This window comes from Quercus robur, chromosome 8 (assembly GCF_932294415.1).
Source record: "Quercus robur chromosome 8, dhQueRobu3.1, whole genome shotgun sequence".
In the NCBI taxonomy this organism is placed as follows: Eukaryota; Viridiplantae; Streptophyta; class Magnoliopsida; order Fagales; family Fagaceae; genus Quercus; species Quercus robur.
The window spans coordinates 63819890-63845042 of NC_065541.1; the positions used below are offsets into that span (position 1 = coordinate 63819890).

The window sequence follows — 25153 nt, forward strand, 5'->3', positions numbered from 1 at the left end:
ATATTCTCAGCAAAAAAGCACCATTCTTCCAATGCTAGACGTGTAATGCTTCATTAGAACTTCACCGCTAAAGCATGTTGTTTTATTGATTTTTACTGCTTGACTCACAAAACTGCATTAACTATCGGAACTAATTTTTTCTCTTCTATCTCACCACTGATCAAACATTTTTTTTTTTTTTGAAATTTATAAAATTTACCTTTGGACATTTATTGCTAGATTTTTTTTTTGAAGAAAATTTTGCTAGACGACCTATATTGTTACTCTTTAGTCTTTACTTTATCACTTAATATAAAGTAAAGTTCCCTTATTGTTTGTAATTCTTTAATTTTTGAATTTTGTTTCTTTAAAAGGCTTAAATTTGTTCCGGTAGCCGTCGGTCTCCTTTGGGTTGGTGTCTTTTAACTTGACTCCCAAAAACAAGTAATGGAAAAAGCACAGATACTCCTCGTACTCTCTGATTATTGGTACATTCAGTATTCTCTTTGAAGTCTCTTAAATCTAAACAAATGTGTTATATATTGACCAGAAAAATAGAAAGGTCTTGTATATCGCAGTTAATCTTCTGACTTGATGCAACTTCTTACATAATGCAAAATATATTGTATCCTAGCATTCATCCAACGCTCTGACCTTAGAGCATTCTTATCAAGGATCTCAAAAAATTTAGCATTTAATATCTCAAAAACCTACTTTATTTATTTTAATAACTCACTTTATAATACACCCAACATCAAAGGTTTTATATTTTTTACCACTTCATTAATTAAAGATAGTGAGAGAGAGAAGAAAAGATAGTGAGAGAGAGTCTGGTGAGAAGAAAAGAGGAATAGTGAGAGAGAGAAAAGATATTTTAATTAAAGTAGTATTAAAATATTATTATATTTATAAGATTTGAACTACAGTGGATTGTCATACATAGCAGTCTACTGTAGCTCAGATGCTAAAATTTTTGACACTAACACCTTTATTGTGAGCTTTTTTGGAGTGAGATGCTAAAAACTAGCATTTTTAGCTTTTGAGAGTTTTAATGTGAATGCTCTTATTAGTTTAAACTTTAAAGTAGTGCATGATATAGAATCGTGGTTTCTCACTATCACTTGCAATGCCTTATCATCTCTCCATTATACTATTTGATTGTAGCAATATGGATAATTGCCCAACCTAGTTAATTGAAAATGGGGATACAAAAATTACTAAAAATGCCATTTAAAAAAAAATTCATGGCACATTTTTTTTTAAATTTTATATATATCTATATATATATATATATATATATACAAGAAGGGAAATATTACAAAACTAGAAACAACATACAAAGGAGTTCATAAAGTGAAAAAAAAAAAAAAAACACTTTTAAATTACAAATACGGGTTGTGGAAAAACCTATAATATCGAATATCCCATAGTAAGCAATCTAATTAAAACATAGTCATATAACACAATTACACATTGGATGAACTTGAATTCCAAGAAGTAGACTCAAGCTCAGATTATTTTATTGCAGTCATGCTCATTAGTCTTATATCCTCAATCAAACGGTTGAAATTACAATATGAAGACCCACCTTCACTCACACTTTCGCTTGCCAATCTAGCCATCTCAACTGTTGATTTCATGAACACCTCACTCTTCTCCCCCATCAAATCATTCACCATTTTTTCTATAATGACTCTATCACACACATCCTTCATGTCCATCCCCAATTTCCAAACCTCACTCACAAACCTGCTATTCACTTGCTGATCATAAAAGTAAGACCAACAAATCATGGGCACTCCTGCTACTATGCTCTCTAAGGTTGAGTTCCACCCACTATGTGTCAAAAACCCACCTACAGCTTGGTGGGCCAAAACCTCTTCTTGTGGGGCCCAACCCACTATATAACCTATGTCCTTTGTCCCTTCTAGTAACTCCATAGGAATTTGACCTTCATCATCTTTTTGGGTCACCAAATCGGGTCGTATTACCCATAAGAAGCGCTTCTTACTATTAACCAAACCATACCAAAACTCCATTAGCTCGTCTCTTGTCAAGACTGTAATGCTTCCAAAGCTTACGTAGATTACAGACTTCAAAGGTTGAGCATTGAGCCATTCGATGCAGCTTTTGTCCACTTTGTATATGCTATTTGGAGCCAGAGATTGCAATAAGGCATTTTCAGATTCAAGCCTAAATTTCAAGAATGTGTGTAGGGGTCCAAGGGTATAGACCTTGGGACATTGAGATCGTATGTGGGAGAGTATAGGTCCTTCTAGATCTTCAAACGTGTTGAGTATGAGTCCTTGGGCTTGAACAGATTGTCTATTAGCGTATGCATTAAGTTGGAGATTTGGGTCTTCTAAGTTGTTGGTTCGACAAATACTAGGTAAGTCTCGGAGTCGGAGAAAAGTTTCCATGCCTGGCACACTTGTTATAAGACGATCCATGTCTTCATGTCCTAGAGTGGTTAATGTAGACCTCGTTAGTAATAACAAATTTGTCTCTATGTTTATTTTTGCTCATGAACTAAACAAATGTTCAACCTAAAAAAGCTAACAAAATTTATAAGAGAGAGAGTTGGGTTTAACTTATACATGGTGTGATTTTTTGTTATACAACCCAATTCTTTTTTTTTTTTTTCTTTTGAAATGTTTTATTTACAAATTTACCATTAGATTACATTTTCTACTTCTAGCTATCTTATATACATGCAAAATATCTTTGAGTCTACTCATGAAGTTTCGTACACTTTGATTTTGCATTATATTTTTTTGAAAGGATACTTTACTAGTTGAATTGCTTTTTCATGATATACATGGTGATATATCCGTACATTTGTTTGGGGAGAGGGAGGGAATCAAAATGCTTTAATTAAAAGAATAACTCCAGGAAAACACAAGAGGTCTGTGTCAAATTTAATTCACTATATTTTAAATTTGTAAAAAATCATAGAGGTACTGTGTACTTGTTCATATGTTTGAAATGATAATATTTTAGCTATGTTTTAAAAAACATTGTGAACAGTAATTTTGAGCTATTTAAAATAACGGTCTGGTTCGAAGGGTGGAAAATTGGCAGGATAGAACAAGGGGAAGAGCTAGAAAAGTGAGAGGAAAGAAATGATTTAGTTTTCTCTCATATGTGTTTGGTTATAAAGATAGAAAAGTTGAAAGATGGAAAATTTATTTAATTTTTTTTTTTGAGAAACAAACATACACGCACAGACAAAGGAGAGGGAAGATGAAAAACTTATTTGTTTGGCTGAAAAGAAAAATGAGAGGATGAAAATTGAAGTTGGTATAAATTTGCAGTTATATCCTTATTAAATAGAACAAAAAAGTAACACATTTTTTTTATTAAAAAATTGTTTATGAATTGTACTTCATTCATACATTAAAAAAAAAAAAAAAAAGAAGAACCAAAAATATTTTTATTAAAAAAAAAAACCCAACTAACTGTTTGAGAAAAGAAACATTCTGCACATGATAAAAAAGAAAAAAGAAAAAATTACGTCAAAAAAGAAAAGAAAAGAAAAGGTAAAAAACCAAAGAAAGGATAAGCACAAAAGAAGAAAAAAAAAGCGAAGATAAGCACAAAAGATAAAAAAGATCAAAGAAAGGATCAAGCAACAACACATGAAGAAATAAACGGAATGACGAAAGAAACAGAGAAGAAAAGGACAGAAAGATTAAAAAGCTTTGAACGTTAGCCTGGACAATTTTGTCCAAAATATTGCCAGATATTTTCACCCATTATTTCACTCCAAATTGGAGTGATACACTTTTGATGAGCTTGGAGAGAATAAGAAACAAAGGAATTACTATTCACAAAGAATGAAAGAAAAAAAGAAAAAAAAAAACCTATTATTATCTTTCAATCGAGGACGGACCAGGTGGGGGCCCGAGCTCCCCCTAGTCCAATTTTTTTTTTTTAATAGTTATTGTATATTTCATTTTTATCGTTGGCTTCTCCTTCCAAAACCTTAGGCCCATTCTTCCCTATCAGCCTAACTAGGCTAACTCAAATAGCAACTATTCAATTCAAAAACTTAACAAAAACAATAAAAACATTTATAATGGTAATTGTTTTTTAGCAAAAAAACAATTTTACCATAAAAAAAAAAAAAAAAAAAATTGTGTTATTGGAGAAGCTAAAACTAAACTTTTTGTAACTATAGTAAACTGGTATAAATATCGGTTGACTGTAGCAAGTTGTTAAAAATAAAATAAAATATTTTATTTAAATTATATCCCTTCCTTCAATTAAAAAAAACTCAAATTCTCTCTCTTTCTTATTATTTTAATAAGTTGTTTATATTATTATAAATGAAATGATAAAAAATAGAACATTTGATATTGAGTGTATGGTAAAATGAAGTGGTAAAATAGATAAAGTAACTTTTTGAGGTGCTAAAAAAAAAGTTACACCACCACTATGAATGCTCAAACTTCCAAAAAAAAAAAAAAAAAAAAAAATCTAGCTAGCCTAGTATTAAAAAAAAATTTATTTTGTTTTTGTTGGTAGATTATTGCATTTTAATGTATTTAGAAATAACGATTTGTGTATTTATAATTTTTTAATAATATATGGATATCTAACTTTTTTTTTACTCCGCCCCCATTAGCTTAAAATCTTGAATCCATCCTTGCTCTCAATATAATCAGTTTATGAGCTTTTTGTATTCTTTTTATACGAATTAAGAAAATAGATTAAGAATTGATACAAAGATACAAATAAATGTTTTCATTAAAAGTATAGCTCATGACAATCAAAAGACGTTGCTGTCTTCTTCTTTTGTTTTGTTTGTTGGGGGGCTAGATAGGATAGCATATAAACTCTTTTTATTTTTTTTTTAATTTTTTTTTTTAAGAAACAAAAACACACACAAGGGAGTGAGAAAGAGATTCTAACATAAAAACACACCACAACTCTACTTAAAAGTCATGGTAATTATTAAGAAAGGGTGGAGCAAGTTATACTACATACAACACACTCTCTTAAACAATGTGATACAATTACCTATTTATTTATTTATTTTTTTGGAAAAACAAACACACATAGTCTTCACCAATTAAGGTTTGGAACCCACAAAGGGTCATTGTCTTGATAGCATGTGCAATACATAAAAGTTAAAATAATAAAACATACTAGGAATTATATATTACAGACAAAGTTTAGCTATAGGTCACTTAATAAAATAAACATAATTACATATTTTAAAAATCTAATCGTTGAATTGTATGTTCTTTATGCTCTTAATACATATGTCAAATTTTGTATTAATCGGATATTATTTATTATATAATCTATAAATTTATATTTTATACATAATTTTAAACTATAAAAACTTGTAATTTAAACAATTTATTGATGAAATAGCTATTAATCTTTAATTTTTTAGAAATTTTACAAGCATGAAGGATATAAGAAGTAGATATAATTTAATGGTGGATTTGTCAAAATTCACTTCCAATAAAAACATATTGAGTAAGGATATAGCCTCAATTTTATAACTAATTTTTTTTATATATTATTTAATTGTCACTAAACCATGACTGAACTAAGTATAGTTTTTTACTTTGATTTATATATTTCACTGTCTTTTTAGTAGCTAAGTCGTACGTTTGCTTAATTAATTTATTTATTTATTTTTATAAAAAATATAAGTGACTAAGTTAGAAAAAACCTGAAATAGAAATGAAAATAAAAAATTATTATAGAAATACTATCTTGAATATTGTATCAAGTATTTCATTTTGGGATATCCCAAAATAAAATTTTTTTAATTTAAAAAATAATTATAAATTTCATAACTTGCCATTTATTTTACTTAAAACGTTTTTTTTAGAAACTTTTTTACTTAAAACGTTAAAATCTCATTTTCTCTAAAGTTAATATTAATGAGTATACTTCTGGGAACAAAAACAATGAATTAAATTAATGATAGTTCTTTAAAAAGTTGGATTTGACCAACAAAATGGGACAGAAGGATTATGAAGTGTGTTTAATTTTTTATTTTAAGAACTTGATTACTTTAATTACCAAAAAAAAAAAAAAAAAAGCGTGACCGACTTTAATTGGTAAAACATGAAAGAGCATGAAGCTTGTAGAAAGATCTTTGTCCATTTATAATAGTGAAGAAATCAATGGGAATTACAAGAAAGCGGATACGAATTTGCAAAGATGCCATGCCAGATTCGTACATACCTCTACTGGGAAGCTCTCCAGCTTCTATTATATCTTGAATAGAGAAGAAAGCCCAGAAGGAGCAAGCACTGATGGTACGTATGGAAATGACTGGAATGCCAAGCTCATGCCCAACATCAATAGGAAAGCTCAAGATCCCATCGGCTATGATACAAGTCACTGAATCTCCAGTAACTGAGTTCAACTGACCCGAACACAGCATCTCTCTAAACAGTGGCTTCGTAACCAATTTAAAGGAATCAAACAATTCCATGAATCGATCACCAGCTCTTGGGTGGTCAGCTGGAAGTCCATCAGAGATGGTCTTGAATTGGAACCCAGGAAAAGAAGCAAAACGGTCTAGAATATTGGAGTGAAGGACAAGGCGATCGTGGTTGAAATCGGTGTTGAGGAAGGTGATGTTGAGTCCAGCAAGTGAAAGAAGCTCAGCTAGCTTGAGAGTGGAGTTAACAGGTCCCAGTGCTGGAAGTGGAAAGATGATAACATGAGGAACTTGTGACCCTTGTTCCATAGTTTCTAGCTCGATCGATCTATACAGTGCTAAATTCTGTGTGTGTGTGTTCGCTAGCTTGTGGTTGTAAGACAACGAAGAGATAAGGAGTAGTATTTATTGGAAATTTAGTTGTATTTTATTTTGAGGTGTGTGTAAAACTGCCCGTTAACACAACTCTCTATTTTTTATTATAGAAAGAGTATCTGCTCATAAGGATAAGGGGGTAATCACGCGGACTTGACTCAAGTTTTTTGTTCATTGGACAAAAGACCATATGGATCATTGATAGCCATAACTTCGTTATTCAGACAATTAAATTGATTGAAACCGCCTCAGACTTGTGGTTGTAAGACAACGAAGAGATAAGGAGTAGTATTTATTGGAAATTTAGTTGTATTTTATTTTGAGGTGTGTGTAAAACTGCCCGTTAACACAACTCTCTAGTTTTTATTATAGAAAGAGTATCTGCTCATAAGGATAAGGGGGTAATCACGCGGACTTGACTCAAGTTTTTTGTTCATTGGACAAAAGACCATATGGATCATTGATAGCCATAACTTCGTTATTCAGACAATTAAATTGATTGAAACCGCCTCAGACTTGGTGGGGTTGATGTGTCAGTTTTGGAATCACCTTTGCTATCACTCTTTGATTTTTGTTCTCAGGAAAATTGTTTATTGGCATTGTTATTGAGTGCATATCGTCGTTTATATTTCTTTTCTTTTAACTATGGTGCAATTTGTTTATTTCAAACCCTATGGGACCAATTTCAATCAATTTTTTTCTTCAAATTTAATGGCACAAACTATGCTCTTTGAGAATTTCATTTTCATGTATTTGTTAAGGGTCATGATATATAAAATCTGGAACTTTCTTTCTAAAATAGAAGAACAGAACTTTATTGATTCAGAAAATGAATGTAATACAAAAACTGATCCCAATACATTAAGGTTATTCTATATATATACACACGTCTCAGATAACCAAGTCCCTAATTTTCAGCAAAATTAGTTTCTAACAATTCTAAACTATACAAAGGTATTATAGCATTTACAAGACAGACCAATTCCTACAAGCCACGAGTATTATGATCTCCAAAACTATGTATAAACACTTCATGATAAGGCACAGCTTCAGTGGTCTCTAGCACATCCTTGCAAGCTCACTGAAATTGTAGCTGAAATTGTGTGCAAGTGGTGCTGCTCCACTCTTGCATTGCTGTCCTGCATTAATTTCATCAAATGCATCCTCAAGCATTGAACAAAGGGCATTAGTTTTAACAGTATACTTGATGGAACCCTAGTAAAGCACAATTCAGATAAAGAGAAAAAAGACTAGAATAAATTAAAGGATACTAGTAAAAAAAAAAACCCTTTATTTGCTAAATTCATTTTCCCTACTTGACGTTATTAAAAAAAAAAAAAATTCGTTTGTGTTAGGTAAGACCCACATATTTCATATAAGCTATGGATACATTGGAGTCATAATTTTAAAATTTATCAATATGATTGTAGCTAATTGTCCCGAAAATAGTTCAAAAGTTTTCAACATTAGGACCTATCTGGCTCAGCATCTTGATATCCTTAATTAGATGGTTCAAATTACAATACGAGTACCCACCTTCACTCACTCTCTTTTGCCAACCTAGCCATCTCATTCGTTGATCTCATAAACTCCTCCCTCCTCTCTACCGTCAAATCATTTACCCTCTTTTCTATAATGACTCTATCACACACATCCTTCATGTCTAACCCTAATTTCCAAACCTTATTCACATACCTACTATTCACTTGTTGGTCAGCAAAGTAAGGCCAACAAATCATGGGCACCCCAACCCCTATGCTCTCTAAGGTTGAGTTCCATCCACTATGAGTAAAAAACCCACCTATTGCCTCGTGGGTCAAGACCTCCCCTTGTAGGGCCCAACTCACAATACATCTCTATCCTTTGTCCCTTCAACTAGCTCCATTGGAACTTGACCCTCACCGCCTTTTTGGGCCACTAAGTCAGGCCGTATGACTCATAAAAATTGCTTCTTGCTATTGACTAAACCATACCAAAACTCCATGAGCTCGTCCTTCAACATAACTGTAATGCTTCCAAAACTCACATATATTACAGATTTCAATGGTTAAGCGTCAAGCCATGTCATGCAACTCATGTCCACTTCAAATAGGCTGTTCAAAGACTGAGATTGAAACGGTGGCACTTTGGCTTCAAGTCGAAATTTTAGGTGCTTGTGAAGGGGTCCAATGGAGTATACTTTGGAAGAGCAAGTGCGTATATGGGAGAGTACAGGTCCTTCTAAATCTTCAAATGTGTTGAGAATAAGGGCATATGCTTGAGGGGTTCGTTTAGTCTCAGTCACAGCGACATGGAGCTGCCAGTTGTTCAAGTCACTGAACCGGCAAAAGCTTGGGAGGTCTCGGCAACGAAGAAAACTTTCCATGCCTGGGACACTCGTTGCCAATCGGTCCATGTCCTCTTTTCCTGTAGTTTTTAACACACACAACAATCATTAGTATAATAATAGTTTAAAGTTACTGTTTAGCATAAAAAACATACAAATTTATGTGTTAAAGAATGTGATTGGTGCCAATTTAACTCCAAAATAAATAAGGGGCAATGATACTCATACACTTGTCTTTTTGCATCCATTTTCATGATTTAAAATTTGGATATTTTCCCATAAATCACTGAAATATACTCTTTTATCATTGGTGAGATACTAATCTGTAAAATTTATAAGATAAAATTTGTAATACCCTATCATCGCTTTATCAGTTTTGGTTGCTAGAGACTAATTTAAAATTTACAAGAAAGAACTATCAACTCTTTAAGAAAGAGAGATTTCCAATTTTCCTAAGAAAGTATTTTGAATTCTAGCTTCGTCTCACAGCAACCAAAAATGATTAATAAGAAAACAACTAAAAGCTTGTAAATGGATACCCAATTAATCCTACCTCTAATAGGAAGCTCGCCAGCTTCAATGATACTAGGAACAGAAAAATAAGTCCATAAGCTGCAGGTGCTAATGGTAAGAAAATAAATGATTGGAATCCGAAGCTCATTGGCAATATCACTGGTAAAACCGCCAATGATTCCATCTACTATGATGCAAGTCACGGAAGGCCCAGATTTGGAGCAGAGTTGATTTGGAGCCATGAGCATCTCCCTAAGGAGAAGCTTAGTTTTCGAATTCAACGACTCAAATAGCTTGAACAATTGGTCACCTGATCGTGGGTGGTCACCGGGAAGGCCATCAGAGATGGTCTTGAATTGGAACCCCGGATAGCAACTAAAACTGGTTTCAATATCAGTGTAACGGACAAGGCGGTCGTGGATGAAATCAGTGTTGAGGAAGGTGACATGAAGGCCAGCAAGGCCAAGAAGCTCAGCTAGCTTGATCATGGAGTTCACATGTCCCTGCGCTGGAAAAGAAAAGATTAGAACATGGGCAGGACATTGCTTCATATGAACTTTTAGGTGATCAATGGTTTTACTTCACACTTTTCCTTCTGAGTTGTGACCCTCCTTTTACATTACCTGTGATTTTATGCTTAGCAATAATGAACGGAGATTCCAAGGTCATCGTTTTGTTTTTAACTTCTTTGTCGTAATTTTGGTCTTTGTTTTATTGGTCACGTATGTCTTGCGCGCTTCCTCCATGCCATAAAAATCATATGAAGAAACTAAATGACAATGGAAGAAACTTCATTCTTGGTACGTTCTAACTTGTTTAGTAGCACAACGGGTGGCTATGAGACGAGACCCCGTGGAGCCCAAGAAAGAGGTGTACATAATAGGACGTGAAGATCCCAGCCAAAGAAATGAAGCCAAAAATTTCAGTTATTAATTTTAGATATGGTGGAAATTTTTTGGAACCTGTGTACTTATAAAGCAAGTAAACTAATTTTAACGTTTGCGTAAGATTATTAATTTAGGATACTCTAGTATGTAAACTTTACAATGAGTATATTGTAATGGAATACACTTCAATACGAAAAACGTAACCATCAAAGATTTTTCGTTGTAGATATAAGCCACAATCGGGCCAAATTACATTAAAAATTTATGCTTCCACTTTTCTCTCTTTTCTCTAGAACAATTTTAACATTTAAATAGATATGGATCTCAAGTTTAAAAACCAAGTATCGACAGAAGTAAAGGAGCATTAATATTTCCAATTGAAATTAAGAAGAAGAAAAATGAGATAGATAATAAAACTATAAAAGTATATGAATAGAGTTATAATATATATCATTAACAAAAGGAAAATTATTTGAGTAAAAGGATTTATCTTTATTTATTCTTTGAATAATTAACTAAATCTCATTGGTTCAATTTTAATACAACAATGTATTATACAATACATGAGACGAAACCCTTTTAATTAATTATTTATGATTTTGTTAATAATAATTAATTATTCATATTGTAATTAGTGGTGTGCAATTTATAATTTACCCAATGAACTAAAAAAAAGGCTATAGAGTTAGAGGGTGTTATTTATAATTTAGCCAAAATATAAAATAATTCCAAATAACGCTAATTCAAACCAAATTTTAGATGAAGTGTAACTATTTAGTGTTTTGAAAATATAATAAATGAATGTTTCTTCCTCATATATGAATAGTGGGTCCTACCTTGAATTTAATTAATAGCAACGGCATTCCAAGTTTCCTCCTTCATCTGGATTAAGAGAACTTGTAATTTTGCTACCCATGCCACCGCCAAGTTTGCTTTAAATTTCTATGTTTCTTGTTTTTTCTATGTTTCTTGTTGACAGTTTTTTTTTTTATATTTTCGATGAAAATAGTATCAAAACTTTTTTATTACGATTTATTAACAATTGCACTAAGGACATTCGTTAATATAACCTTATTAAGAAATGCTTGGACAGAAATTTTATAAGGTATTTAAAAATAATAAATAGTGGGTCTCTTTGTTTTAATTATATATATATATATATATATATATATTTATATCTTTTTTCAAATAATTTAGCCAAAGTATAAAATAATTCCAAATAACGCTAATTCAAAAAAAAATTTAGATGAAGTGTAACTATTCAGTGTTTTGAAAATGTAATAAATGCATGTTTCTTCCCCACATATGAATAGTGGGTCCTATCTTGAATTTAATTAATAGCAATGGCATTCCAAGTTTTCTCCTTCATCTAGCTAGATTAAGAGAACCTGTAATTCTGCTACCCATGCCACCGCCAAGTTTGCTTTAAATTTCTATGTTTCTTGTTGATAGTTTTTTTATATTTCGGATGAAGATAGTGTCAAAACTTTTCTATTACGATTTATCAACAATTGCACTAAGGACATCCGTTAACATAACCTTATTAAAAAAATGCTTAGACAGAAATTTTATAAGGTATTTAAAAATAATAAATAGTGGGTCTTTTTGTTTTAATGAGATATATATATATATATATATATCTTTTTTCAACTACTCCAAATGTGGCGGTCTTGAGTCCATATGGATCAAGAAGGGAAATGTCAACCAATGCCGTTAGGGCATTGATTTAAGAATTATTTTTAGAAACATTTTATTGGAAGAATGATAAAATAATAAATGTTGTTAACATTTAAAAAAAAAATATATTTTTCATGAAAATAGTGTTAAAACTTTTCTATTATGATTTATCAATAATTACACTAAGGACATCCGTTAACATGACCTTATTAAAAAAAATGCTTGGACAGAACTTTTATAAGGTATTTAAAATAATAAATAGTGGGTCTCTTTGTTTTAATGAAATAGGGACTACTCTATAGGAACTGCTATAAATAGGATGCCTGAATTATATGGTCCTCCAACTATGGGTTAAAACTAATTTGATCCCTCATGTATTATGGTCCTCCAACCGTGGGTTAAGGCTAATTTAATCCCTCATATATTAATTGTATGAATTTAGTCTTTTAAATATTAATTGTTCCAAATTAAATCCTTCAACTTTCAAGATAAAGACAATTTCATCCTTAGAACGCATCTACAGTTCTTCATATAAACCGTAATAACATAATGTCACATGCCCTTGCATAAGAGCATTAAGCATCTGGTCTCTTAAAAAAAAACTACTTTAACCCCCAAAATATTAGTTTTGCTACTTTAACACACGATTTCACACTTTACCCTACCCTCCATCTTTTTTTTATTTTTTATTTTTTTATTCAACTCATTAAAATAGTATATAACAATTAAGAGAGAGAAAGTGTTGGGAGAAGAGAGAAATGATTAAAAAATAAACACTTACTAGTTGTTGCATAGTGTGCTCACTCCATCGAGTGCTAAATTTTTGTGTGAAAAGAACACTGGTTGGAAGCTTCTTGGATGAAATGGGAAATTAGCCATAATTTCCCAACTATCTAGTTAGTAGTTCCGGTTCCTAAACTATATTATTTATTAACATCTCGAGTCTAAAAGACTCGATTTTGGCCTATAAATCGAGCATCAAAGACTCGATTTCTATGTTCTAATTACGTCCAATGTGGCATATTTTTCCACGTGGCGATTACATGGAAATCGAGTCTCTAAGACTCGATTTACAACCCTTATAAATAAGAACAAATCAGACCAGAACATCATAGGAGAACCAAAAAAAAAAAAAAAAAAGAGAGAGAAGATTGAGATCGGAGAAAAAAAACCCCCAGAACATCGGAGAAGATGGAGATCGAAGTGAGATCGGAGAAAAAAAATCACCAGAACCCAGGTTGCGCGAGCCCAGGCAATGCGTGACCCAGGCCGTGCGCTGGTGAGGTGAGCTCTCTCTCCCTCTGATCTGAGTCTCTAAGATTGGGATTGTTGTGTTTTGGGATTTCTGAAATTTTTTTTTGGGTATTTTGGCTGGTACATGATACTTCAAATTTTTTTAAAATTTTTTCGGTTTATAAATCGAGACTTAAAGACTCGATTTTCAGTTGGTCACCACGTGGCATTAATGTCACATTAGACGTGATTAGACCATAAAAATCGAGTCTTTGAAACTCGATTTATAGGCCAAAATCGTGTCTCAAAAACTCAAGATGCTAGTAAATAATATAGTTTGGAAACTGGAACTACTAACTAGATAGTTGAAAAATTATGCTTAGTTACCCATTTTGGCCTTCTTTTTGATATTCGGTGCACTAAAACAGTGTTTGGTGTGTTTTAGCATTTATCACTTAGCACACTAGTTTTTGGTATTTGGTGCACTAAAATGGTGTTTGGTGTGTTGTAACATTTATCACTTAGCACACTAGATACTAATGCTCGAATCATTTTTATGTAGGTAAGAAGCATGCTAAAGGGACTTCATGTCATTAATGATTATGAATTGTCATTAATGCTATGATGTGATATGTTGGGGATAATTTATTTTCCTATAACTCATGGCTATAATTGGATTAGTTTATCAGTGAGTACTAATTAGCTCAATTAGTAAAGTTTCTATCGTAAAAAACCAATTAATATATTGGTTTAATAATAAAGAGATCATCATAAAATGAATGAGATATGTTGATTTTTATTTTTATTTTTATTTTTGAACGATATAGAGCAGATATCATATGCTGAAATTCTATAATGTAAAAAAAAGAACTAACTTGCCCTTTTACATGGATTTATTAGTGACATCACTTTTATGATACATTATTTACAATAAACCAAGTCATTAATTATGAAAAGGATGGAAAAAAATGTGTCACCACGCTTATGACCATATAAATTTAAATAGTGCCCTCTTTCTTAACTTACAATTACGAGGGAAAAACCACATGGTATCAGAATTCTAAACAAATTACAGTAAGAGGACCCACCTTCACTCATACTTTCCTTTGCCAACCTAGGTATCTTAGTGGCTGATTTCATGAAAATCTCCATCCTCTCCTCCATCAAATGATTCACCATTTTTTTTACCGTAACTCTATCACACACATCCTTCATGTCCATTCCCAACTTCCAAACCTCATGCACAAACCTACTATTTGTTTGTTGATTAGCAAAGTAAGACCAACAAAATCATGGGCACCCCAACCACTATGCTCTTTAAGGTAGAGTTCCATCCATTATGAGTCAAAAACCCACCTATAACCTGGTGAGGCAAAACCTCCTCTTGTGGGACCCAACCCACCATATACCCTAAATCCTTTGTCCCTTCAACAAGTTCAAGTGGGATTTGACATTCGCCATCTTTTTGGGTCACCAAGTCGGGACTTATTGTGATACCCCAATTTGATTGATTGTGTGATGTGTGTGGGTGTGTGATGAGTCCCACATCGGGTATTTACTGGGTTGAACTAGGCTTTATTAACAACTACAAGAAGCCTTAATTGTGACTAGTCCTTTTGAGGTATAGCGCAGATGTGGCTAGCGCTTTTCCTTGGGTCGTTACACTTATAGCCCATAAAAAGCGTTTCTTGCTATTAACCAAACCATACCAAAACTCCATGAGCTCATCCTTTGTCATGACTGTAATGCTTCCAAAACTTCCATAGATTACAGATTTCAAAGGTTAAGCATCGAGCCACACCATGTAGCTTTTGTCCACTTTGAAGAGGCTATTTGGAGACCAAGATTGCAACAATGTTGTTTTGGATTCAAGTTTAGATTTAAGAATTGCATGGAGGGGTCCAATAGTATAAGTTTTGGGACATTTTGTGTGAGTGTAAGATAGTACATGTCCTTCTAAATCTTCAAATGTGTTGAGTATGAGTGCATGGGCTCGAGGGGATTGCCTAGACATATTTTTAACGTGTTGGAGATTTGGGTTTGTTGTGTTTCTTGCTTGGCAAAAACTAGGTAAGTCTCAGATTTGGAGAAAAGTTTCCATGCCTGGCACACTTCTTATAAAGCAATCCATGTATTTGTTTTCTAGAATGGTTACCATACTTTTCATTAGTAAGAAATTTGACATAAACATTTTTGTTGAGAAACAAAACAAATGTTACTAACAAATTTCACTAATATTTTTAATTCGTAAAAAATAATAAAACTATCATAGAATTATTTATACTTTCAAACTAAGAAAATTATAGCTATGTTATATATATGCAAACAAGTGATCATATGCGACAGCGACAACACCTAGAAATGAAGGAATGACTACTTAAAAGAAAGAAACTATCACATGATATCTTGGTAGGATCAAATATATCTATGATTTTTCTTTTTATTTTCTGGTTATTAATTTTTTACATTTTTTTTTTGAGGGGGAATTTTTTGCATTTTAGTGTTGAAGAATGTCAATATGTATAAAATCAATAATTCATACAAAAAATTCTAGTCTTCTCTATCCAATTAGTTTAACCAAAAAAGAAAACGGTTCGAGTATAGCTCATGAAAGTTTCATCATCTTTGACATGCATTTGCGCATGGCTAATTTTATTTGAATTTTAAAATGATATTTTACCAGTACGTCTAATTGTCTGTTCCTTACTTACTAAATGGGTAGCTCATGATAAACAAAAGAGGCCGCTGTCATTTTGAGACAAAAATATAAATAGCTTAGCTGCCATGCCATCAAGTGTCACACAGTCACACTCCTTAGCTACCTAAATGGCTCATATCTTAATTACACTTTTTTGGCTTTTTGATGATGGCTGGCCCATCTATGTTAAGTCTATTATTTGGAGGGAGGCTGCTTTCTTGGCTGTTTTGTAGTGTTTGTTGTGTTAGACAGAAAAAGAGGTCACTGTCACTCTTGATAGCCTCCCTAAGAGCATTCTCATTAAGGATGCTAAAAATGCTAAAAGCTAAATTTTACCACCAACACACAAAAATACCCACTACATCAAAGATTTTAAATTCCAAAATTTTTGACACACAGCTACAGTGAGTTGTTATCAATAATAGCTCACTGTAGCATAAATCTTAAACCAAATATATTTTCTTTTATTCCCAACGGTCACTTTTCTCTTTCTTTTTTATTTCTCTCTTCTTTCTTCTCTTTCTTCTCTCACTTTCCTCTTCTCTCTTTCTGGTAGCTTCTGTTTCTCTCTATTTCACAGTTTAAGCTCCTCCCTTCCAAGATTTATGAGTCGAGAACTTCAAAGCCCAAACGCCACTGGACACGAAATCCACTTCGCCTTCGGAGTGTTGTCATTAATATGGAGGTAGAGTTTGACGGCGGGGTGATTTGATTTTGTGGGTCTGGGTTTGTGGGTTTTTGACTGGCGTAGGCATTGGCGTTGAAGGGAGATCGGCATGGGTCATCAGCTAAGAGTTTGGCGTGGGTCATCGAGTTGATTGCGTGGGTTTCTGATCGGCATGGGTCATCCAGTTGATGTGCTTTAGCTCTCTCACGATGGTTGTTCTTCTTTTTCCTTTTTCCAATTGTTGGTGGTAATGAGGTTGTGGGTTTGGGTTTGTGATTTGGTGGGTTGTTTTTCTTTTTCTTTTTCTGATTGTTGGTGGTGATAAGATTGTGGGTTTGTGATTTGGTTGTGATTTTGGAGGGTTGTTTTTCTTTTTCTTTTTCCGGTTGTTGGTGGTGAATGGTGATGAGGTTGTGGGTTTGGGTTTGTGATTTGGTTATGATTTTGGTGGTTGGTGGTCGTGGTTGGTGGTCATGGTTGTGGGTGGTGGTGACAATGGCAATTGTTGTAGCTGTGGCAGCACCGGTGGATGGTTTTTTTTTTTTGATGGTGGTAGTCGACAACGGCTAGCTGTGGGTGTGGGTTTGCAAAGAAAGTGGTGGGTTTTTAGAGAAAGGGAGAGACAAAGATAAGAAGAGAGAGAATGAAACATACAGAGAATAAAAAAAATAATATTTAAATGAAGTGGGAAAAAATATAGAATCTTTGATGTATGATGTATTATAAAGTGAGGTGTTAAAAGCTAAAAAGTAGTGTTTTGAGATGGTATATGCTAAAATTTTTAACTCCCTTGATGAGAATGCTCTAATAATTTAGAATAATAAAATTGTGATAGTTGAAATATTATATTTATATGAGATTAAAATAAAACATATATATGGGGTGGTATATATATTTTTGGTAGATGCATGTGACTAAAACTTGTTGCACATGTGTATATGTTGTGCAACAAATGCTGCCAATATGGATGCAATATTATTATCATTGTGTAATCACTTTCAATCAGAGCTATCTATATTTTTTTCAAAAACTCCAAATCTAGCGGTCCCAAATTTAAAATAAATAAATAATGTGGCTGTCTAGAATCCACATGAAGTGGTTTTGATTTGATAATAAAAACCAATTGGCATCTTGCTTTGATAATAAAAGACAATTATATTGGAGCAGGCACTATAAGTTGATTTTTTTTTTTTTTTTTTTTTTTTTTGTGTGTGTGTGAACCATATGAAGTGGACATCATAATTTGAAATACTATCGTATTTTAAAATAATGATAAAAATAAAGTTGGACTAACCTTTAACATGAATTCATTAGTGGCAAAATTTGTATGGCAAATTAATTACAATAAATCAAGTCATTAATCATGAAAAAGTAGGTAAAAAATTGTGTCGCCACACTTATGACCATAAAAATTTGAATAGTGCCATCTTTCATAATTTGCAATTACTAAGGAAAACCACTTGGTACTAAAGTTTTAAACAATAACAACTCAAGAAATGATAGTACAAGCTATTTTGTTGTAGCCATGCTCATTAATCTTATATCCTTAATCAAATGGTCCAAATTACAGTAAGAGGACCCACCTTCACTCACACTTTCTTTTGCCAACCTAGCCTTCTCAGCAATTGATTTCATGAAAATCTCCCTCGTCTCCTCCATTAGATGATTCACCATTTTTTCTACCATAACTCTATCACACACATCCTTCATGTCCATTCCCAATTTCCAAACCTCACTCACAAACCTACTATTTATTTGTTGATCAGCAAAGTAAGGCCAACAAATCATGGGCACCCCAGCCACTATGCTCTCTAAGGTAGAGTTCCATCCACTATGAGTCAAAAACCCACCTACAGCTTTGTGGACCAAGACCTCCTCTTGTGGGACCCAACCCACCATATACCCTCTATCCTTTGTCCCTTCAACTAGTTCCACTGGAATTTGACCTTCGCCATTTTTTTGGATCACCAAGTCGGGCCTTATGGCCCATAGAAAGCGCTTCTTGCTGTTAACCAAACCGTACCAAAACTCCATGAGCTTGTCCTTTGTCATGACTGTAATGCTTCCAAAGCTTACATATATTACAGATTTCAAAGGTTGAGCATCAAGCCACACCATGCAGCTTCTATCCACCTTGAAGAGGCTATTTGGAGATTGAGATTGCAACAATGTCGTTTTGGATTCAAGTTTAGATTTAAGTATTGCATGGAGGGGTCCAATGGTATAAATTTTGGGACATTTTGTGCGAATGTGGGAGAGTACAGGTCCTTCTAAATCTTCAAACGTGTTGAGTATGAGCGCATGGGCTCGAGGGGATTGCATAGTCTCATTTGCAATGCGTTGAAGACTTGGGTCTGCTAGGTTGCTTACTTGGCAAGAACTAGGTAAGTCTCGGATTCGGAGAAAAGTTTCCATGCCTGGGACACTTCTTATTAGCCGGTCCATGTCTTCATTTTCTAGAGTGGTTACCATACTTCTCGTTAGTAAGAAATTTGACTCAATATTTCTTTGTGGAGAAACGAAACAGACATTAGTAACAAATTTCACTAATATTTTTAATTCGTAAAAAATGATAAAACTATCATAGAATTATTCATATTGTAACTGAGAAAATTCTAGCTATGTTCAAACAGTATTGTGAGATGATAACACTTTAGAATAATAAAATTGTGATTGATATGTAAAATTGTGATTGCTGTAATATCATATTAATATGAAATTATTGATAACACACAATGTTTGTTATGCACCAATAACAATAGTCACTACAATAATTATCAAAAATATTTTAAATATTTTAATGTAACTAAACAAGAAAGCAAACACGAATTTGCTAATGGATGCCGCATGACAGAGTGAAAAAGATTACCTATAATGGGAAGTTCACCAGCTTCTATCATATCTTGAATACAAAAGCAAGCCCAGAAGTAGCAAGCACTGGCTGTACGAAAATGAATGACTGGAATTCCAAGCTCATTGCCAACATCAATAGGAAAGCTCAAGATTCCATCTGCTATAATGCAAGTCACTGACTGTCCAGTATCTGAATTTAACTGACCAGAACACAACATCTCTCTAAATAATGGCTTAGTTACCAATTTAATGGAATCAAATATTTCCCTGAATCGTTCACCAGCTCGTGGGTGATCATCTGGAAGGCCATCTGGGATGGTCTTGAATTGGAATCCAGTAAAACATGCAAAACGGTGTAGAATATTGGTGTGAAGGACAAGGCGATTGTGGTTGTGATCGGTGTTGAGAAAGGTTATGTTGAGGCCAGCAAGTGAAAGAAGCTGAGCTAGATTGAGCATGGAGTTGACATGTCCTTGTGCTGGAAGTGGAAAGATGAGAACATGTGGAGCTTTTGATTCAAGAGGTTCCATGCTTGTGTGAGCTCGATCTAGGATTCTTCTAGGGTGCTAATTGCTACATGTGGCAGTCAGGGCTCTATATGCATATACTTTTCTTTAGGTTTGTGGTTTTACCTCACTTTTCTTTAGGTGTTGTGACCCTTTAAACTGCTCTTGTGGTTTGTGGTTTCTTCTCCTGTGGCCATTGTATACTCGTACGTATTTGTGGAGAAATTTTGTCGGCATAAAATGCCAATGTCTATAATTCTAACATAATTTTTATTTTTTATCGTAATCTGATCTTCGTTTTATTTGTCAGGTTTGCATGGCTTCCTTGATGAATGATTACTCATTCTCAGTCTGTTATGACTTATTTGGTATCACAAGTTGCACAACGTGTGGCTATGAGACGAAACATCGTACTAAAGCCCAGGCAAGTGATGGGGTAGGATAGGACCTAACTCACCTGACGATTCCCAGCCAAAGAGATGTAGCCAAAATTTTCAATTATTAAGAAGACAAGCATCTAAAAAAAACTCAGGTCGAAAATATGTGACTAATCTAAAGTATATTTTCATAATTGTCATGGTGAAGTTGTAAAATAAAAATCAACTAAGCTGGAATAAGAATATATGAAATAGCTACTTTGTTGATGGCATGTTGATACAAGCGCAAACTACCAAATATTCAGGGGAGGAAAAGTGTCCAAGCTACCAAATGAGTGGAGGAGCATTTTTGAGGAGTTTGATGAGGGCATAAGCGACAACATCAGCTTTCTCTGAAATTATGCACTTGAAGGAAAATGTGCATCTTTCTCTAAATTTAACTGGGGGGATCCTCGTATTAAGCCCTAAAGTGGTTAATTAATTACGTATCTTCGTACTATTCTTGTCTTGAAGAAATAAATAATCAATAATAAAGTCTTGTGTTTCTTGAATAAATTATTAATTGGTCTATTGATTGAGCTTCCATTAAGTAAACATTTTGAAGGTCGTTGTGCTTAATGGAACAGTTTATAGTCCTTGACAAAAATGGTCCGTTCAAAGTAGAAGTATCGAAGTTAGGGGTAGATACCAGTTTTTATTTATTTATTTATTTTTTATTTAGAATGAAACATCAGATGAACTGCAAAACAAAACAAAATTTCAGCCACAAAGAAAATACTGTAGATGATTCCCTGACTTTCAATCTTCATTTTTTTAGAACCATTTCTACTTCTTTTGAAACAGATTATCGTGAAATTAACAAAAGATTAGATCTATTCTTATTCATGTCCTAAATCGAGGTGCAAGCCTGCAAGAACCCAAAATACACTTTAAATAATTAATACTATTTATTGATTACTTACTCCAAAAGAGTCAAAATACTCTTTTTCTACTTTAACACACCATTTCATAATTCACCCAATATATTATCTTTTATATTTTTATTCAACCCATTAAAATAATTATATAAATCAACCAAGAGAGAGGAAAGAGAAATGATTGAAAAATATGAGAGAAATTGTTGAAAGGAATGAAAAGAGAGAGAAATTATTAAAAAAATATGAAGTACTTTCTAGTTACTACAGTGTGCTACTTCTATTTAAATAACACATCGGATGGAGGCCTCTGTTTGGATATCGTTTATTTTGCTAAAAACTGAGAACTAAAAACATTGTAGCAAATAATTTTAAAACTAGACTAAACAGTGCACACGTGGGTCCCAGCAAGGATGGACAAACTGTTACGCAAATAAATGTTGAGACGTACACAGTGCACAGTGGCTGAAATTTGGTATTAATACCACAAAAAGTACATGTGGGTCCCGGCAAGGATGGACAAATTGCGTGAATGGCTGAAACGTGCGTAGTGCCGTGGGTCCCACTGTTCAAACTCCAAACGCAAAACATGCAATAAACGTTATATCTAAACGCACACTAAGTTGTGGCAATAATTGGATGAACTTATTGGTCAATTATAGTTAATTCAATTAGTAAAGTCTTTTTATTATTGAATATGAGATTTAAGGTTCTAGCACTACCTACATTAAAAACCAAATTGGTATCAAAGTTTGATGATAAAGAGAAATCATTATGGAGTGGATGCCATAAGTTGATTTTTTATTTTTTGAAATCATACGAAGTGAACGTACATCATAGGTTGAAATTCTATCGTATCCATAAAAAGATAAAAATAAAATTTTTTTAAAAGACTAACTTACCCTTTACATGGATTCATTAGTGACATCATTTTTATGATACATTAATTACAATAAACTAGGTCATTAATTATGAAAAAAGAAAAAAAAAATTGTCACCACATTTATTACCATAAAAATTTCAATAGTATCATCTTTCTTAATTTGCAATTACAAGGGAAAACCACCTAGTACTAGAATTCTAAACAATAACAACTCAAGAAATGATAGTACATATTATTTGGTTGTAGTCATGCTCACTAACCATATATCCTTAATCAAATGGTCCAAATTACAGTAAGAAAGCCCACCTTTAGTCACACTTTCTTTGGCCAACCTAGCCTTCTCAATAGTTGATTTCATGAAAATCTCTGCCCGCTCCTCCATTAGATGATTCACCATTTTTTCTACTATAACTCTACCACACACATCCTTTATGTCCATTCCCAACTTCCAGACCTCACTCACAAACCTACTATTTACTTGTTGATCAGCAAAGTAAGGCCAACAAATCATGGGCACCCCAACCACTATGCTCTCTAAGGTAGAGTTCCATTCACTATGAGTCAAAAACCCACCTATAGCTTGGTGGGCCAAAACCTCCTCTTGTGGAACCCAACCCACCATATACCCTTGATCCTTTGTCCCTTCAACAAGTTCATGTGGAATTTGACATTCGCCATCTTTTTGGTTCACCAAGTTAGCTTTATAGCCCATAAAAAGCGTTTCTTGCTATTAACCAAACCATACCAAAACTCCATGAGCTCTTCCTTTGTCATGACTGTAACGCTTCCAAAGCTTACATAGATTACAAATTTCAAAGGTTGAGCATCAAGCCATACCATGCAACTTTTGTTCACTTCGAAGAGGCTATTTGGAGATCGAAATAGCAACAATGTCATTTTGGATTCAAGTTTAGATTTAAGAATTGCATGGAGGGGTCCAATAGTATAAGTTTTGGGACATTTTGTGCGTATGTAAGAGAGTACAGGTCCTTCTAAATCTTCAAACGTGTTGAGTATAAGCGCATGGGCTTGAGGGGATTGCCTAGTCATATTTTTAACGTATTGGAGATTCGGGTCTACTAGGTTGCTTGCTTGGCAAAAACTAGGTAAGTCTCGGATTTGGAGAAAATTTCCCATGCCTGGCACACTTTTTATTAAGCAATCCATATCTTCATTTTCTAGAGTAATTACGATACTTCTCATTAGTAAGAAATTTGACATAAACATTTCTTTGTTGAGAAACAAAACAAATGTTAGTAACAAATTTCACTAATATTTATAATTCGTAAAAAAAAAAAATCATAGAATTATTTATACTTTTTGTAGGGACACAATTTGTAGCCCAAGCCCAAGATGTATGAGATCCTGGCCCAATGAGCCCAGTACAATAAATTTGTAGAGAGTGGGTCGAAGAACTAGGCCTTAATGAATTAGACAACGGCTAGTATGGATTTAAAAGATGATCAAGCAAGAACAAAGAGAATAAAAGTGAATGAATTTACTGTCCGAGGAGGTATTTTGTCATACAAATCAATAACATTGGGATACAAATATAATTTTGATTGCTATAGTATTCTTTCTCTATTTTTCCGATTCTTTCCTCATGGAAGGTCCCTTACATTATATAGTTCCCTTTGGATCATCTTAACCCTCCACTTGTTGGTCATCTGAGCCCTTACTTGAGTACCTGTCCCATCGACACATTTTTTGGCTTTCTGTGAGTTGTGGTGGCCAAGGCAGCACTGTTCAAGGGTCTTCTTCACATAAATGCGGCCAAAAAAGTAGATGCAGTGCATTCAATGCGATGGTAGTAGCTTTCCCTTAGATATTTTTGGGTTCCCCTCCTTTTCGTATGTTCATGATGCACGTCCCTATCAATGTTTCTTGAAAGGTCACCCCGATTATTGGAATACATATTTGAGTTGTACTTATCGTATCCGAGGAGTTACTCCTCCTCGGACTGACTTCCCATTCGTATCTTGCTCATTAAATCCTGAGCCTGAATCATTCATTACCATTTGTTCCTCCTTGATCTACTCATGCTCTCGGCCAAGGCCCAAGGCCCAATATATAATTTGGGCCCTTAACCCTACACTTTCAAATTGAGAAAATTATAGCTATGTTAAAATAAATAAATAAACAGATATATATATATATATATATATAAAAATTGTTTTGTGCAAACAAGTGATCATCTGCAACAGCGACAATACCAAGAAATGAAGGAATGGAAAATTAAAAGAAAGATATTGAATATACTATGAAACTCAAAGATCAACAATGGAGTTTATAGAGAGTTTGTGAAGAAAGATACTTTTTGATTAGATTGATAAGATTATAAGGCTCTTGATAATAGCTTGAAAGTACAATATTATCTTAGTTTTGGTAGGCATTATCACATCTATTTTGTATTTATTCCCACACTCACATGTAAATATGAGAGTTTGCAAGTTTTCTTTAAAATATACTTATTATGTGTGTTTTTCTCTTGTAAGAGATTTAAACTAATGAGCTAAACATGCATACATGAAGTCAAGAGAATCCAAGGGTAATGATCAATTGAGAAGTGGCTTTTGAAAAATTTAGTGAGTCAAAGTGGAAACATAAAAGTAAAGAGAGAAATTCGTTTGAGCCAAAGAGGACTGAATTTTTACTCTAATATCTTCTTACTCCAATATCAGATTAACTTGATTCTTGTGGCCACAAAAAGAGGACTTAAAGATCTAAAACTTTGTAGTTTACCAAAATTTCAGAATCTACCGCATTAAAGGCCAAAACCAACCTGGAAGTTGACCCACTATTGAAAAAGGGGAATGACATTTTTATATTTTTCTTTTTGGGAAGCATGTGTTT

General features: G+C 33.4%; 2 protein-coding genes and 1 pseudogene across 2 annotated transcripts; all 3 read right to left on the bottom strand.

Moving 5' to 3' along the window:
* Positions 1-1374: 1374 nt before the first annotated feature.
* On the bottom strand, positions 1375-6900 carry LOC126697622 (7-deoxyloganetic acid glucosyltransferase-like). Its single transcript, XM_050394696.1, has 2 exons — positions 6190-6900; positions 1375-2440 (listed from the first exon to the last, which is right to left on the bottom strand). The coding sequence occupies exons 1-2, from the start codon at positions 6698-6700 to the stop codon at positions 1494-1496; spliced, it is 1458 nt and encodes a 485-aa protein (XP_050250653.1). The 5' UTR covers positions 6701-6900; the 3' UTR covers positions 1375-1493.
* A 1290-nt stretch (positions 6901-8190) lies between these two features.
* On the bottom strand, positions 8191-10222 carry LOC126697624 (7-deoxyloganetic acid glucosyl transferase-like; annotated as a pseudogene).
* A 7884-nt stretch (positions 10223-18106) lies between these two features.
* LOC126697626 (7-deoxyloganetic acid glucosyltransferase-like) lies at positions 18107-20320 on the bottom strand. Its single transcript, XM_050394700.1, has 2 exons — positions 19637-20320; positions 18107-19223 (listed from the first exon to the last, which is right to left on the bottom strand). The coding sequence occupies exons 1-2, from the start codon at positions 20148-20150 to the stop codon at positions 18277-18279; spliced, it is 1461 nt and encodes a 486-aa protein (XP_050250657.1). The 5' UTR covers positions 20151-20320; the 3' UTR covers positions 18107-18276.
* Between the last annotated feature and the right edge of the window lie 4833 nt (positions 20321-25153).

Coding starts and splice junctions, on each gene's coding strand:
- LOC126697622 (XM_050394696.1), bottom strand. CDS start 6,700: ATGGAACAAGGGTCACAAGTTCCTCATGTTATCATCTTTCCACTTCCA. Junction 2,441..6,189: donor TGGAGAGCTTCCCAGTAGAG/GTATGTACGAAT, acceptor TAACCACTCTAG/GACATGAAGACATGGATCGT.
- LOC126697626 (XM_050394700.1), bottom strand. CDS start 20,150: ATGGAACCTCTTGAATCAAAAGCTCCACATGTTCTCATCTTTCCACTT. Junction 19,224..19,636: donor TGGTGAACTTCCCATTATAG/GTAATCTTTTTC, acceptor TAACCACTCTAG/AAAATGAAGACATGGACCGG.